Source organism: Carcharodon carcharias, chromosome 21, assembly GCF_017639515.1.
Source record: "Carcharodon carcharias isolate sCarCar2 chromosome 21, sCarCar2.pri, whole genome shotgun sequence".
NCBI lineage: Eukaryota > Metazoa > Chordata > Chondrichthyes > Lamniformes > Lamnidae > Carcharodon > Carcharodon carcharias.
The window spans coordinates 27,462,780-27,477,091 of NC_054487.1; the positions used below are offsets into that span (position 1 = coordinate 27,462,780).

At 45.8% G+C, this 14,312-nt stretch overlaps 1 protein-coding gene across 1 annotated transcript in view; it reads right to left on the reverse strand.

Moving 5' to 3' along the window:
* The window catches only part of cacna1c (calcium channel, voltage-dependent, L type, alpha 1C subunit), a 1,373,114-nt gene that overhangs the window by 912,010 nt on the left and 446,792 nt on the right, over positions 1-14,312 (reverse strand). The window contains exon 4 of the mRNA XM_041215565.1: positions 1,537-1,676. Within this exon, the coding sequence (XP_041071499.1) occupies positions 1,537-1,676 (140 nt within the window). The remainder of the gene's footprint in view (positions 1-1,536; positions 1,677-14,312) is intronic.

Sequence of the window (14,312 nt, forward strand, 5' to 3'; positions counted from 1 at the left end):
CTTGTCATTATCACATGTTTGTGGGAGTTTGCTTTGCACTAATTGTCTGCCACTAAGCTAACATTACAACAGTGACTACATTTCAAAAGTACTTCATTGGCTGTAAAAAAAATACTTTGAGATGTCCTCTGCTTGTGAAAAGCATCACATAAAAGCAAGTCTTTCCTTCTATAATTTATTCACCTGGGCCCCTAACCCATATTGTACTTTAAATTACCTGTAAGACAATAGTAACCTAATTTGACGAGTTCCATTTCAGCCATGATTTTTCTGTCAAATATTCATTGTCCTTTATTTTTTATATGGAATTATAGAAATATTGCAACATTACAGCACAGAAGGAGGCCATTCAGCCATATTTTCTGTTTCTGAAAGTTTGTTGGAAAGATTTTTGTAATATAATTTAAATTCCTTAAAACAATACTTTTAGTCATAAATGAATTAAAAGCATTCATTTTTACTTTAAGACTTGCTCTAAATCAATTATTTAGCTATGGCAGTAGAAGTAATTACATTTTTTTTTGTTGTTGATCTTGACCCAAAATTAAAAGATTATAATGTTAGCATTTATATATTAAAGATAGTAATAAATACATCATACTTTAATATACTCCAATCAGTATCAGAAATAAACCAAGAGCAAAATATTACAGATGTTGGCAATCTGAAATAAAAAAAATAGAAAATGCAGTAAGTACTCAGTAGGCCTGGCAACATCTTTGGAGAGTAAAACAGAGTTAACGTTTCAGGTCTGTGGCTTTTCATCATCTGATGGAGGGTCACAGACCTAAATCATTGGGCTGCATATTTCCAGCCCCATGGAGACAAGATTGGAGGTGCCAGGCTGAGAAATTAGGAGGGAGCCGAATGGGAATGGTGCCCCAATATATTCTCATGTTGGGGGAAATTCTCAGGAGTCGGTGGGGAAGAAAGTTGACAGCCTGCTCTAATAAGACAAGCAGCTTACTCCACTTAAGGGCCCAATTAGGGGACATTTTCTGATGGAGATGGGATCTTCCTGCAGTCAGTGAACCGCTCCCATTACGTACGAAGCTCACCAGCTTTCCAGAGGCCTCCTTCAAACCCTGCCCTCCCCTGGAGCAACAGTGATCATTGGGCCACAGCTGTGGCCAGAGGCCATCCTTTGGAGGGATTCCCTGATAGCATCTGTGGCCTCATTCATTTTTGAAAATTTTAGAAGTCTTCAGTCCTCCATCTTGAGGCACCCTTGTGGACTCCCAGCTACATTGGCAGCAGCCACCTCTCTGAGTGGCTGCCCCCAGACTTGGGTACTCAGCTTTGTCCTCCCGCCTGTGGAACTCACCCGACATCCCTAACTGGACAGGGCTTTAGGTGGTGGCCTGTTAATTGGCTGCCCCTGGGCAGATCATGCAGGTGAGCAGGGCTTGAACACCATACCTGATCCCAATGTCAGGGTCCTGGCGCCTGCTGAAAATTCTGCCCTTTAACTCAGAACTAAAACATTTGATCAAGAGAGAAATAAACTTGGTGACAAAATTTAAGATGTGTACTCACCCTACAACCACTATAATGAAATCTAGCAAATTCCAGCCATTCCTAAGGTACGCATTGGGGTGAAAGAGGAGTCCATAAGCTATCACTTTCAAAAATGCTTCCACTGTAAAAATGATGAGAAAGAGATATTCCACTCGTTCCTGCAATCAAAAAAGAGAGAATGATGTTATTGCAGTAGCACCTAGGGCAGTTAATTTGAATTGAAAGATGACATTATGTGTGACCAGTCATCATACACTAATTTATAGCACTGTTCAAAGGAGTAAGTTTTTTCCATCGACTGCTTAACCCCAGCATTTGCACTTGAAAGTTCAGATACATATGTATGTGTTATCCCTATCCAAAGGCTTTTGGTGGCTCTGCTGCTTAACTGTACAATTAGCATTTAATTCACCTTCCCTACTGCAGTATACCTCAGTTATATTAATCTGAATAAATTATTCAGTTGTTTTAACTACTCACATGAATATATATTCATCTGTAGAAAGCTTTGCTTGATAAATTCTTGATGCTTAAAAGATGAGTATTTGCCAAAACATCAAGAAGTTTTAATTTTAAATAACTTTATCCAATTGAAATTAATGCTGTATTCAAGAATAAATGGCATTCCAAAAAGAATTTTAAGAACTAATTAAAATAGTTCTGCTTTACACCAAAATCTTCAGCATTTGTGGTGGACGGTGTTATCTCACAATTTCTTTAAATATGGAGTTCTCATAACAGAATAATAAATGAACAAACAATACTGCATTATAAAAAGCCTTTTTATTCCTCTACAAATGAGACTGACCTGATAACTCTACTATGTAGGTCAGCTCATGAGTAGAATAAAAGTATAATTAACTCTTTACAACCTATTGCTCCATTTAGATGTGCAGGGGTGTTATGGACAGAAGGGGAAGGGTGGGGTGTGCCTGCTCCTGCCCAGTCCCAGCTGGCAGTGTACATCAGGACAATGGAGGGGCTGCATCAGGAGAGCAGCGTGAAGCGAAGGAGCAGTCATGAAAAATCTGCTGCAGCCAGAAGGCCTACCACTATCCTTGCCAACTCCAGTCTTCCTGAAGCACCTACTGACTGTTGACTGTATATTCAGGTATCCACTCACTGGTACTGATTGAGAAAAGGAAATATGACTGCTAGAGGAGTGACAGAGGCACAATCATGGACAGCCCCATGGTTTGATGATGACTCCTTGCATGCCTTCCTCTTGGGTGTGACTGAACAGTCCTCCTGCGGGAAGTGAAGACATCCCTGCCTAACCAAGCAAGCCTGGATTGGAAGTGGCAGGGGTGGCGAGCAGGCATGGGGTCGTCCGTAGAACATGGCTGCAGCGTTAGAAAAGGGTGAATGGCCTTCTTCCTGCTGCAAGTGTGAGTGAGGATTCTAACTCTCGATGTGGGTGCTCTTATGGAAAGGTATGCATGTGTTGTGCATGGGAGGTGTTAGGCAGGGGAATGGATGAATGGTCTCTCCATATCCATATTGCCAAGTCAAAGAGCTTTGGCAGCCTGCCCAGACTTTTGGCTGAGACGTGAGGGTGGGTAAAGTTAAATCCCACAGGAGGAGTGAAGCATCATAACATGTGATAACAACCCTGCGAGGTTGATCCCTCCAGATATGGAACTCACCATTGTCTTCACAGGAGGATGACCCTCGATGCCCATGAGAGGGCAAGGACTGGTGGGTGAGTGCCAAACTTGGCAGTGCTGACAAAAACGGATCTGGCCAGTCAACAGGGAGACAGATCAGTTAGACAAGCAGAGGCCGGTGTTAGTGCTGGGAATGGTGAGCATCTGAGGATCCTCTTTCAGCACTGGGGAGGTGAAGGAGTGCGGCTGGGATGAGGGAAGGGACAGTGTATGGCAATGGCTGGATTTGCATACCTCTGTGACATGCGTGGGTTGTGGAAGTTCTCTGTCCGAGAAGCAGTGATCCTGGCTCAGCCTTTATCTGCAGGGTTGAATGGTACTCCTCCTTGCGCTTTTTCAACAGGCCAATCATGGACCCCAGCAGCCACTATCCCTAAGGGACCAGCTTTGACATCTGAGGAAAAGGAGAGGACCTCAGCGGGTGCATCATCTGACCTTTGTTCCACACTTTCCACCAGCTTGGGTACTTATACTTCAGCGGGTATGCATGCATCAGTCAAGATAGCGCTACCAACTGGTTTAAGCACCACACAGCTTTCGGAGTTGGTAACAATCCAAGCCTCTAACACTCGGAGGAGTATGGAAGTTCAGCTCAATTTTGAGCCCCAGGCAGTTGTCCGTGAAGTGGTAGATATTTGATGTCCAACAGGAGGTGCTTGAAGAGTCTTACAAGGTATTTAAAACAATTTAAATATACATGTGGGGGCCAGTTAGCTCAGCTGGCTAGATGGCTAACGTGTTTTAGAATAATGCCAACAGCAAGACATTCAATCCCATTCTGTCTAAGGTAGACTCGGGGCCCTCCTCCTCATCCTGCCCTGAGTAAAATCACAGAAGAAGCTGTGGTGTGGCAACCCCTGAATAACAACGGATACTATCTGAAGAAGAAGAAGAAATATACATGGAATAGCAACACTTGTTTGTAGCCAGCAGGAGAGGGGATTAAAAAAAAGGGCAGATTTTGGAAGTACTCTTCCAAGGAGTGTAACAATAAAAGAAAATTATATACAGAAGTGAACACACCCCCACATTCAGAAGCAACAAAGCTGGCCAGACATGGGAAATATTATCTGATGCAGCACCTGTTTCCCATGCTGGCCAGGAACAATCCTGTAACTGAGAGCTGTGGTGTCTTTAAGAGCTGTAAAATTGTAGATATGGTGTAGGAAGTCCCTTATTCCACAGGTCCACAGAATCTTCATGGCGGTTTGCAATTTCCACCAGTGGCTGGCGTGATTTGCATCCAGCTAATGGAGTGCAGATGAAGGCTTAACTGCAATCACTCACACCCCCTGGTCCGATCATCTGTGCCACCAACGGGAAATCACTCGGGTCCAACATACGTCTGGACCAATGTGGCGTGTGCATGTCAGCACTTACCTCAAGAAGGCCTGGGCTGCTCACAGAGACAAGGAGAAGATGGAGGCCTCCAGTGACCAGATCTTAGAACACTATGTGCAGCAGTGGAAAGGTGGAGCATCAACTACGTGGATCTTCTCTGCTCAGCAGCATCCAGAATATGGTTGTTCTTGGTGCAACAACTTCTTCCATGGTCTGGATCTTCAACCAGCAACTTCTTCCAGGGTTCAAATCACCAACCAGCAACTTCTTCCAGTATTTGGATCTTCAAGCTGCAGGTGGGTGGCTGCAGGAGGTACTGGTGGGTGACAAGGATCTGTGCTGTCGGTGGGGGCAATGGAACATATGGGGAGAAAAGGAATGAAGAAATGGGGCAAGTGTGGAGTCCTGTGGGGTGGTGAGGGAGTTTGGGTGTGGTAGGAGAAAGAGAGATTCTGCGGGGGTTGTGGAATGGGTGAGCTTATATGGAGCAGGAGGGTGGGAAGGGCCATGTTGTTGTGCGGGCAGGGAGAAAGGGATGTTGTGCAGGTGTGAAGGGGCATGGGGCTTTGTACAGGTGTGAAGTAGCATGGGGCTTGTGCAGGTGTGAAGGGGCAATGGGGTTGTGCAGGTGTGGATGGGCATTGGGGGCATAGAACAGATAAGGGTTCAGGGATCAGTGAAGTCAATGGAGGATTCCTGGGGGGCATATTGAGGGGACTGGTGATAGGAGTGGATGGTGATGGTTAAAGGGGGCAAGTGGGAACTGGTAGGGTGGGAGGGTGAGTGTGAGGGTGCAGTAATGTCGAGTGAATGTCGAGTGCTGAGGATTGTTGGAAGGGATGCGGAAGGTGACGCAGATTTAGAGGGGGGTCAACGGGGGTTGGGGGGGCATGCCGATCGTAATGGGTATAGGCTGTTCAGGAAGGTAGGGGACTTCTACATTTACCTGTAAAGGACGGAAGGTGATGGGAGAGGGTTGAAGGATGACCATGAGGGTCAATGGTTATTGAGGGAAGGGGAGGAGAAAATGTATTTGATTCGATTTCATACGTTACTAGCACCATGGCTGCTCGCAACTATGCACAGCCTCATGGTGGAGATCGCGAAATATTGCATGGAAGTTGGATCGTCAGTCAGAGGTGGACAGAGACACAGGTCAGCTCACCTGGAAAACTGAAGGGGAACCCCAGCATGTAATACTTACAATGCTAGAGCCTTGGGACAGATGAGAGTGTGAAGGGCAAAGGTTCAGCGTGTGCTGAAGACTTCTTGCACATGGCTCGCAAGAGCCATGGCAAAGACTTTTGCCTCCATGCACATGCCTGATTTCAGGTAACATCTTCCCTCAGAAGATGTTGGGAGCGGGCACACAGAGGCTTAAGGACAATCACAAATAAACCCCATCAGACATGATTAAAGTGCAAGCGAACAATTTTTACAAAAGTGCAATATGTGTACCTATCATAGTGCAACCACTTGTGAATTCAGAACTTCTTAATTTTCTTTCCCTATCACTTCTTCTAAGTGTTCCCCAACATCTGCTGCAAGTGTGGAGGCAGCCTGATGATCAGTTAGCCCTGTTGCTTTGAATGACCTTGGAGGCTGTCCTCTGGAGACCCGAGGACTGGCGGGCCCCAGCTTACTTTGGCCGTCCTGCTGTGGGGCAGCTGCTCCCTCGGCGGTCACAGGCAAAAGCGATTCCAAAGCGCCGATCAACCTCAGAGAATCCTGAGGGGTGGTCCCAGGGGTGGTCAACTGCCGCTCCTCCTCCCTTTGGTTGCCTGAAGGCACCTGCCTGACTCTTTGAGGGCAAGGGCACCTGGTGGGAGGTCAAGGTGCCCCGTCCCCCACTCGCTGTAGAAGCTCACCCATAACTACAGCAATGGAGTGCAGGTCTGCGCTCATCTCCAGCAGATTCTCCAAGGAGTCTCCTGCATTCCCCATGAGGACTTCCATGCGTGCACAGGTTGGCACCACTTCACAAGCCAGCAGGCGGTCAGTATCCTCCACCTGACGTGCCACCCTGTTGAGAGCCTCCAACATCTCTGCCTGATTTTCCCTGTCTCTTGCTGCCTCTCCAGCATCTCTTGGAAGGCTGATTCCAGAGCCCTGTTATCAGGTGTGAACCTCGCAGATGCCCCATCCCCAGCACTCCTCCAAGTGCCAGTAAGTTTAGCTGACCCTGCCTCCTCCTGTTGCAGACATGTGTCTGTGCAGTGATCACCAGAATGTGAGACCCTTCCTAAACTAGAACTAATACCTGCCGAGGTGTGTGTTCTCTGGGCAGGTGGAGGGTGCAGATGTCTGCTATGATGCCTCTAGAGGTACACTTCATCAATGATGTCCTCGTTCTTCTCCTGGTTTGTGTGCATAGTGGGCACAGCTTCCTTACTTTCGGGCATTGCCCTTTCCTGATGTTATTTGTAAATGAGAGAGAAGAAAGCAAGTGGCTGCATGAGCTGCCTCCAACATGGAGGTACCCTTGATCCTTAGGTTTCTATGATATGCATGGATCCTTACTGGATGGAGGCCACAAGCCAATCTCTCCAACTCTGATGAATCTGTCCCGCTCAACCTGTGCCTGCTCCTCAAAGTGGATCAGTTCTTTAAAGTGTGGCTGGCCCCCTCCCGTCTTCTCCCTCTCTCTTCGATTTTGTCTTAACTTATCCTGCACAAAGAGAGAAGACGGGTTAAGGGCAATTGGGTTTCATTCAGTCTTACAAATAACCCACTGGGTTGTGTGCCATGTGATTGATGCACTGCAGGTTGTCCAAAAGGGTTCTGGGCCAGTACCTTTTATAGCAGTAAGCCCATGCTTATATATAAGGATAAGGCTCAGACAGGCATGTCATTAGCAGTGCTGGCTGGTGCCCTCAACGCTTGAGCCCCTTCCACCACCCTCACCGCTCCCCTCTTCCAGACAGCATGTGAGGTTTCTGTGTGGAAGAATGAGCAGCCCACAGTTGCCTCTCCACCTGCAGTGTAGATGGACAGCAGTGGGGCTATGAGGCACCACCTTATCATGTTGCCACTGAAGCCCATGTCCCCTTTATCATTCATTGATAAGAGTGTGAGCATTTGAGGGTTCACTTAACCTGGCAGCACAGATGAGGTCATTCATCTTTTTTCGGCATTGTTAGGCAGTTCTCTGCTGGAGGTCCTGGGCACTGACTGCCCTGGAGACTTATTTCTTTCCAGGGTTTGTCTCCCTGCTCGGCTTCTCCTTCCATTCGGTGGATAGAAGACGTCCCTCCTGGCCTCCACTTGGTTAAGCAGGATGCCCAGAGAGGTGTTGCTGAATTTGGACGTTATCCTCTTCTGACCATCTCCTCAATCAGCGTTGTGTGGGTTGTTGTCTGGGTGCCTTTTAAATATGGCATGCCATCCAGTCCACCCCGCTGTGCAAAACCCTGGGAAACCCCTGACTGCATAATTAATAAGGCCAGTGTCGAGCAATGCCACGCAAATTTCTGGCAGCATCTGTAGTGGGAAACACACACCCTTCCTGGCCCCACCATAGGACTTAGTCTCAGAAGGGAAAATTCTGCCCAGAGAAACAACGCCCAGTACAAACACTGTGCAAGCTGTAGAATATCCAAACTTTCACTGTGTTTGATCATCTAGCAATGAACTTTATAGGTCTACAGCTAGGATTTAATACAGTGTATGTATGCAATGTAGGCTCTGGAAAATGGGGCTTAGAAAGTGTAAGACTTAGTAATAATCTCTGCTTTGTGAATTCTGGAAAATGTGGTGAAACTGCAAGAAGCAGTCATAATCTTGTTCTAATTACTCTATTTGGTGTTCCACACAAGTTGTTCACTACGGTACACATCAGACAATTTTCCCCAATAATAATTTTGATGGATTCCCAAGTTAGGGCGAGATTTTTAGGTCAGCGGGCGGGGCGCAATCGGTGAGTCCTGGATCGTCCGGGGAATGGACTGTCAGCCGTGATCGGCCCCCGACTGCAAATTCATGCTGGCTGGCCAATTAATGGCCAGCCACTGTGAAACATGTGCTGAAATGCTCAGCGCTGCCAGGGTGTGGGCGGAGGAGGGCAGGCACTGAAGTCAGCGCAGGTGTGGGCGAGCACTCACAGAAAGCTCTCCGAAGGCAGAAAGCTGCCTTAGGGAGCTGAAGACCTGAACAACCTAAAATAAAGGTCACAGAAACCATAAAAAAGTGTCCAAGCTTCATAATCAGTCACCTGAAAATGTAGGTCATGAAAATGTTGTCCACAGAAATTTATTTTTATTTTACTTTATCATGGAAACCTCAGCCCGCCTGTGGATGAGGTTTCTTGAAAAATGCAAACGCCGCCTGGCCGATTTTCTCATCTGCCAACTGTAATGTTGGACAGGCAATGAAAAATCTCTGTTAATGGGCTTAATTGCCGACGGGTGTGCTTCTGTGTTTAGCACGTGCCCGCCGACTGAAATATCGCACAAGTGCGCGATGACATCGCGCTATTTGACATTGGAACTGGTCGGGCCGGCACCTGTCTGCTCAGAAAAAAATTCTTACTTGTGTGACATACAGCAGAATATCACGCTGACAAGATTTTATGGTCCCGTCGAAATCAATGGGCTTCTTAACAGCAGTTTCCTGCCCCGCCCCACTGCAACAGGGCTATAAAATTCCACCCTCATGTACTAATTTACTTGTCGGTAATGAATGCATAGGGAAGAATTTTAACTGCCGAGGGGAGGCGAGGTTGGGTGTGGGGAGTAGGATAAAGCCCTGAAAATTTGTGTCAGGTCAGGAACATGATCCCGCCCCCTTCTGGGTTTAACCCAGGTGGCAATTAACTGTGCATTTCATCCAGCATTTTGGCTTTAACAGCCAGTGCAGTGGTTTCCTGAACTGCCTGTAACTCGTCAGGATTCATGAGATGAAAGTACAGCAGGGGATGATTGCTCAATAAAATTGATGCATCAGAAAGCCTTTAAAGAGTGAAATCGCAAAACTTGTCAGACTTATTGAAAGGTTTGTGCTTGCAGAATTAGTTCTGAAAGCCTGAGGCTTTGAGACTTTGAGGGTCATTTTCATATATTTGGAAGTAATTTCAACTGCCTTGGAGTTTACTCACCTTCCTCTCAACTTGCTGTCAACCTTCCCTTCAGCATGGGAGCAATTTATGCAGCAGTAGCACTGACGTCAAACGAGGAGCAGCAGGAGCAGCTACCAGCACCAGAAGTATCAACAACAGCATAAGCGCCAGCAGCAGCAATAAAATCAACAGCAGCTGCTTTCTTCGCAGCCACATGCCGCTCCACATTACTCAAGATCTGCTTAAGGTGCTTTGACAGATCTGGAGGTGCCTTTCAATATGCCAAATCAAGGGTCCCATAGTTGTAGTCTGCTGTGCCCTTCACAACATCACACTGCAGAGAGGAGTGGAGCTGAAGGAAGAAGGTGCAGAACGACTGGCATATGAGAAGCTAGAGGAGGAGACAGATGTGGCCATGGTGCCTGCAGCCGCATACCTGATTTCAAGAGAAGCCAAAGACGCACTCATCCAAGCACATTTTACTTAATATTTATGATGGGTGTAAGACCCATCTGACAGTATCATCAGAAATTCTATGTGCCCCAGACACAATTAATTACAACAGAGTAAATGGGGGAGGCAAAATGTTCAGGTCAGGAGAATAAGGGGTATAAATAAAATGTTGAAATAAATATCAACATAGCTACATTAATATTGCTATTCACACCCAACTGAATACCCTTGTGTTCCCATTAAGTCTTTCACATCCATGACCTCTTACTCTTATGTGGTGCACTCCTCTGGCTTCAGCAGAAATTGAGCCAGGCTGCTTGTTCTGTTGCTCTGACAGATGAGATGCTTGTGGTGGACATCCTCCAGTTAATGGAGCCCATGAAGGCCCGTCAAAGATTGCCCAACCTGCACCTGTGCAGGGGTAGACTTGATCATTGGGGTAGGAGGCAGCATGTACGGGTAGGGGGAGAAAGTGTGCCTTTTCTCCATTTCCGCCCTTATAGCCCACCTGCACTTCCTAGTAGTCAAGAGCTGGAGAATACTTGGTTGCATGTCAGTGAGGCATTGAGAAACTAAGGGAAGGCTTTGCTCCATCCTATGTAAAAGAAATCAGAGCATGTAGGCCATTCATCAGGGCTGTCACGCATTCAGTTGTCTGATGTATCTGATTTTCCATGAAGTTGGCCACTCTTTCCACAGAAGTGGGCACCAGCAGTGCAAATATCTAAGACATCACGGCACTCATGTTAGAGATGGACTCATTCAATCTCTCTCCAAGGGTACGCACTGCTTCTGGAAATACTAACAGAAGCACACCATTTCCTGTTGTTGTTCCAGAAGTGCCCTCGTTGTGAAGGACCCCCAAGGTTCAGCATCTATGTTCAGATGACCAGTTCTTAGTGTATCCTGTGTCCTCTAACAGGGGACTCTCCAATGTTGCCCTGTCTCCTGCATCTGATCTTTCTCACTTGATATAAGACAAGGGGCTGAATTTTCCACCTGTCGGGGTGGGGGTTTGTGTGGGGGGGTGGTGGGAGCGAGCACGAACCTGATCAGTGCCCCCGATCGGGTGCGGCCACCATTTTATGTGGGTGGGCCAATTAAGAACTGCCCAGTGTGATGCACACCCGGAAACGCTGTGTACTCCCTGTACGGGCTGGGGGTGGATTCCCTGAGTCGGGGCATGCATGCAAAAGAGCGCAGAAATCTCCCTGAGGCATGGAGGTGCCTCAGGGAGATTAGTTTAAGTTCTGAAAAATTTAATAAAGGAAAAAAAAAATTTAAGGACATATCCTCTCATGTGAAACTGTCACATGAGCTGGAACATGCCCATTATTTTTTTCAAATTTTTAAATTTAATTAATAAACCCTTCATGAAGCTGTGGATAAGGTTTCATGAAAAATGCGAAAGCCACCTGGTCTCTTCACCTGCCTGCCAACCTTAAGGTTGGATGGGCAGCATTCTTAAGAACTTTAATTACTTTCTTAATGGCCTTAAAGGGTCTTTGAGAGTTCGGCGGGCACGCAGACGACACAGTTGCGCACCTGCTGAACTTTCAGTCTAAATGATGCGTGGTGACATCAGAACACCCGCTCGATGTCACCACGCGTCGTTTTATGCGTTGGCAAGTGGGCCTCATCCCCGCTTGTCGGCTGGAAATTTCTTCCCAATAAGACCATAAGATGTAGGAGCAGAAGTAGGCTATTCGATCCATCAGGTCTGCTCCACCATTCAATGAGATCAAGACTTATCTGAAAATCCTTAACTCCACTTTCCTGCCTTTTCCCCATAACCCTTGATTCTGTTACTGATTAAAAATCTGTTCATCCCAGCCTTGAATATACTTAACGACCCAGCCTCTACAGCCCTCTGCAGTAAAGAATTCCACAGATTGATTACCCTCTGATAGAAGAAATTCCTCCTCATCTCTGTTTTAACTGGGCGCCTCCTTGAGATTATGCCCTTTAGTCCTAGGCTCTCCCACAAGGGGAAACAACCTCTCTGCATCTACCCTGTCAAGCCCCCTAAGAATCTCATATGCTTCAATAAGGTTGCCTCTCATTCTTCCAAACTCCAATGAGTACAGGCCCAATCTACTCAACCTCTCCTCAAAAGAAAATCCCTCCATACCCGGGATCAACCTAGTGAACATCCTCTGGACTGCCTCCAATGTCAGTATATCTTTCCTTAGATAATGGGACCAAAATTGTTCACAGTATTCTAGGTGTGATCTAACTGGTGCCTTGTAATTTTAGCAAGGCTTCCCTATTTTTATATTCCATTCCCTTTGAAATAAAGACCAACATTCCATTTGCCTTCCCTATTACCTGTTGAACTTGTATGTTAGCTTTTTGGGATTCATACACAAGGACTCCCAAATCCCTCTGTGCTCCAGCCTTCTGCAGTCTTTTCCATTTAAATAATATTTAGCTCCTCTATTCTTTCTGCCAAAGTGCATACCCTCACATTTTCCCACATTATATTCCATCTGCCAAGTTTTTGCCTTATGCTTCACCATGTGACAACCTAGCCTTCTCTACTGCAGCACCCACCAAGATATGTTTATATCAACTGATGGAGGGTGCATGAGATGAAGCATCATCAATGTGCTTTTCCTCCTTTGATGACTCCTTCACCCTTGAAGGATCTGTGGGAGGTAAAAGACATGAATTATAGCTGACATGGGGATAGGGTTCAAACTCAATATTGTGCATATCACGACATTTCAGTTTGTTGTGACATCAAATCGATATGAGTGACTGCTGTAAGTTCCAAGTGGCAGTGTATTATCTAATGCTGTCACGACTCACTGGGGATACTGCACTGGAATATCAAGCCCCACTGCTCCCTGAGCCACAACAAATATGAAAAGTTTGATCAAACCACCTAATTGTTTAATTTAGGTTAACAGAATATGAGCACCAGGTTTGTAAACCTAATAAGTAAATAACTGTTTATTGAACAAATTGTCTTTAACCAGTGGCAAAAGAAAGAAATATGAACTGCTAACTTCTAACTCTACAACCTAAACTCTACCCCTTTTTAAATCCATATACACACACATATAAGACACACGAGACACACAAAAACATGGATTTTAAGGGTGGGATAAAACAGTTCAATAGCAATAATTCCAGAGTACAGGATTCAATGGGTTGATTTTGACCAAAGTCTTCCAAATTCCTTTCAGTTCTTTGTTGATTATACAAGGTGGTCTTCCTAGCACTTTCAGGTTAAAGTTCACTGGTTGAGAACTTGCTTTTCAATGTCTCAAACGGTGATTTTCCCTTTTTCCTCTTGACAGGGGCTTTTCAGAGAGAGTGCAGGTTATAGAGATATGAGGGGAAAAAAACAGCTAGCTATTATTGTAGAATTACTATAATCTTACACACACAGGAGAAAGAGGTTTTAGGTCTTTTCTCTTTTCAGGCTAGGAGCTTTTTTCTCTGCTGCACTACTCTTACACAAACCCTGGTCATCTGGTTGGAAGCCAATTAAAATGCTGTTGCCAGGCAGTCTTCAGTTAGAACAGACTCCTCCTCAGCACCATCCTGTCTTTCATGACACAATCTGTTCCAGGACAGCATATTGTATATATCCCTCACACTGTTCCCGTAGACATGTCTTTCAAATTATAGCTACTGTAATTTTAATCCGCAGTCCAGCAGATATAAAAAAAGATATGTTCTTTACAATACTGTCACCAGGTCTCTTGGACACTCACATCTTTCTACTACCCATGCTTAGTGTGGGTGTGTGCCACCTGCTGATCTCTAGAATGTCCTCCCCAAAAGTGGACAAAATTGTTATGGCTGAAGGCCAATCCCGGGTTCTCTGCCTCGCCCTGAAGTTGAATGCTCTAATCTCCTGCAATATGAGGAAACAGAGAGTTATGAATGTGAGAAATGGAATGTTTATTGAAGCTGGAATAAAAACATTTTGTGGAGAGTGACTGTGAGGGATGGAGTGTGAAAGTTGGTTGTTCAGGTGGAGGTTTGAGGAAATGCCTGGAGGGAAAGGAATGTGTGAACCTGCAAGGTGTGTCAGTTAGAGTGTTATGCAGGAGGGTGCCAGGGAGTTCAGAAAGTGATGGGTGCCACCTAAAAATGGTATGACACATTGAAGGCTATGAACTCATTAATTTTTTGCAACAGTGAATCCAGGCCCTGGGCTCCAAACTCCTGCTATTCATAGTCACTGCCATTTTCAGTCATACCTGCTCTGTTTGGGTGGCTGATCTCTTCCACCCATCCATAGAAAATAGGATCTCCTTTCTGGC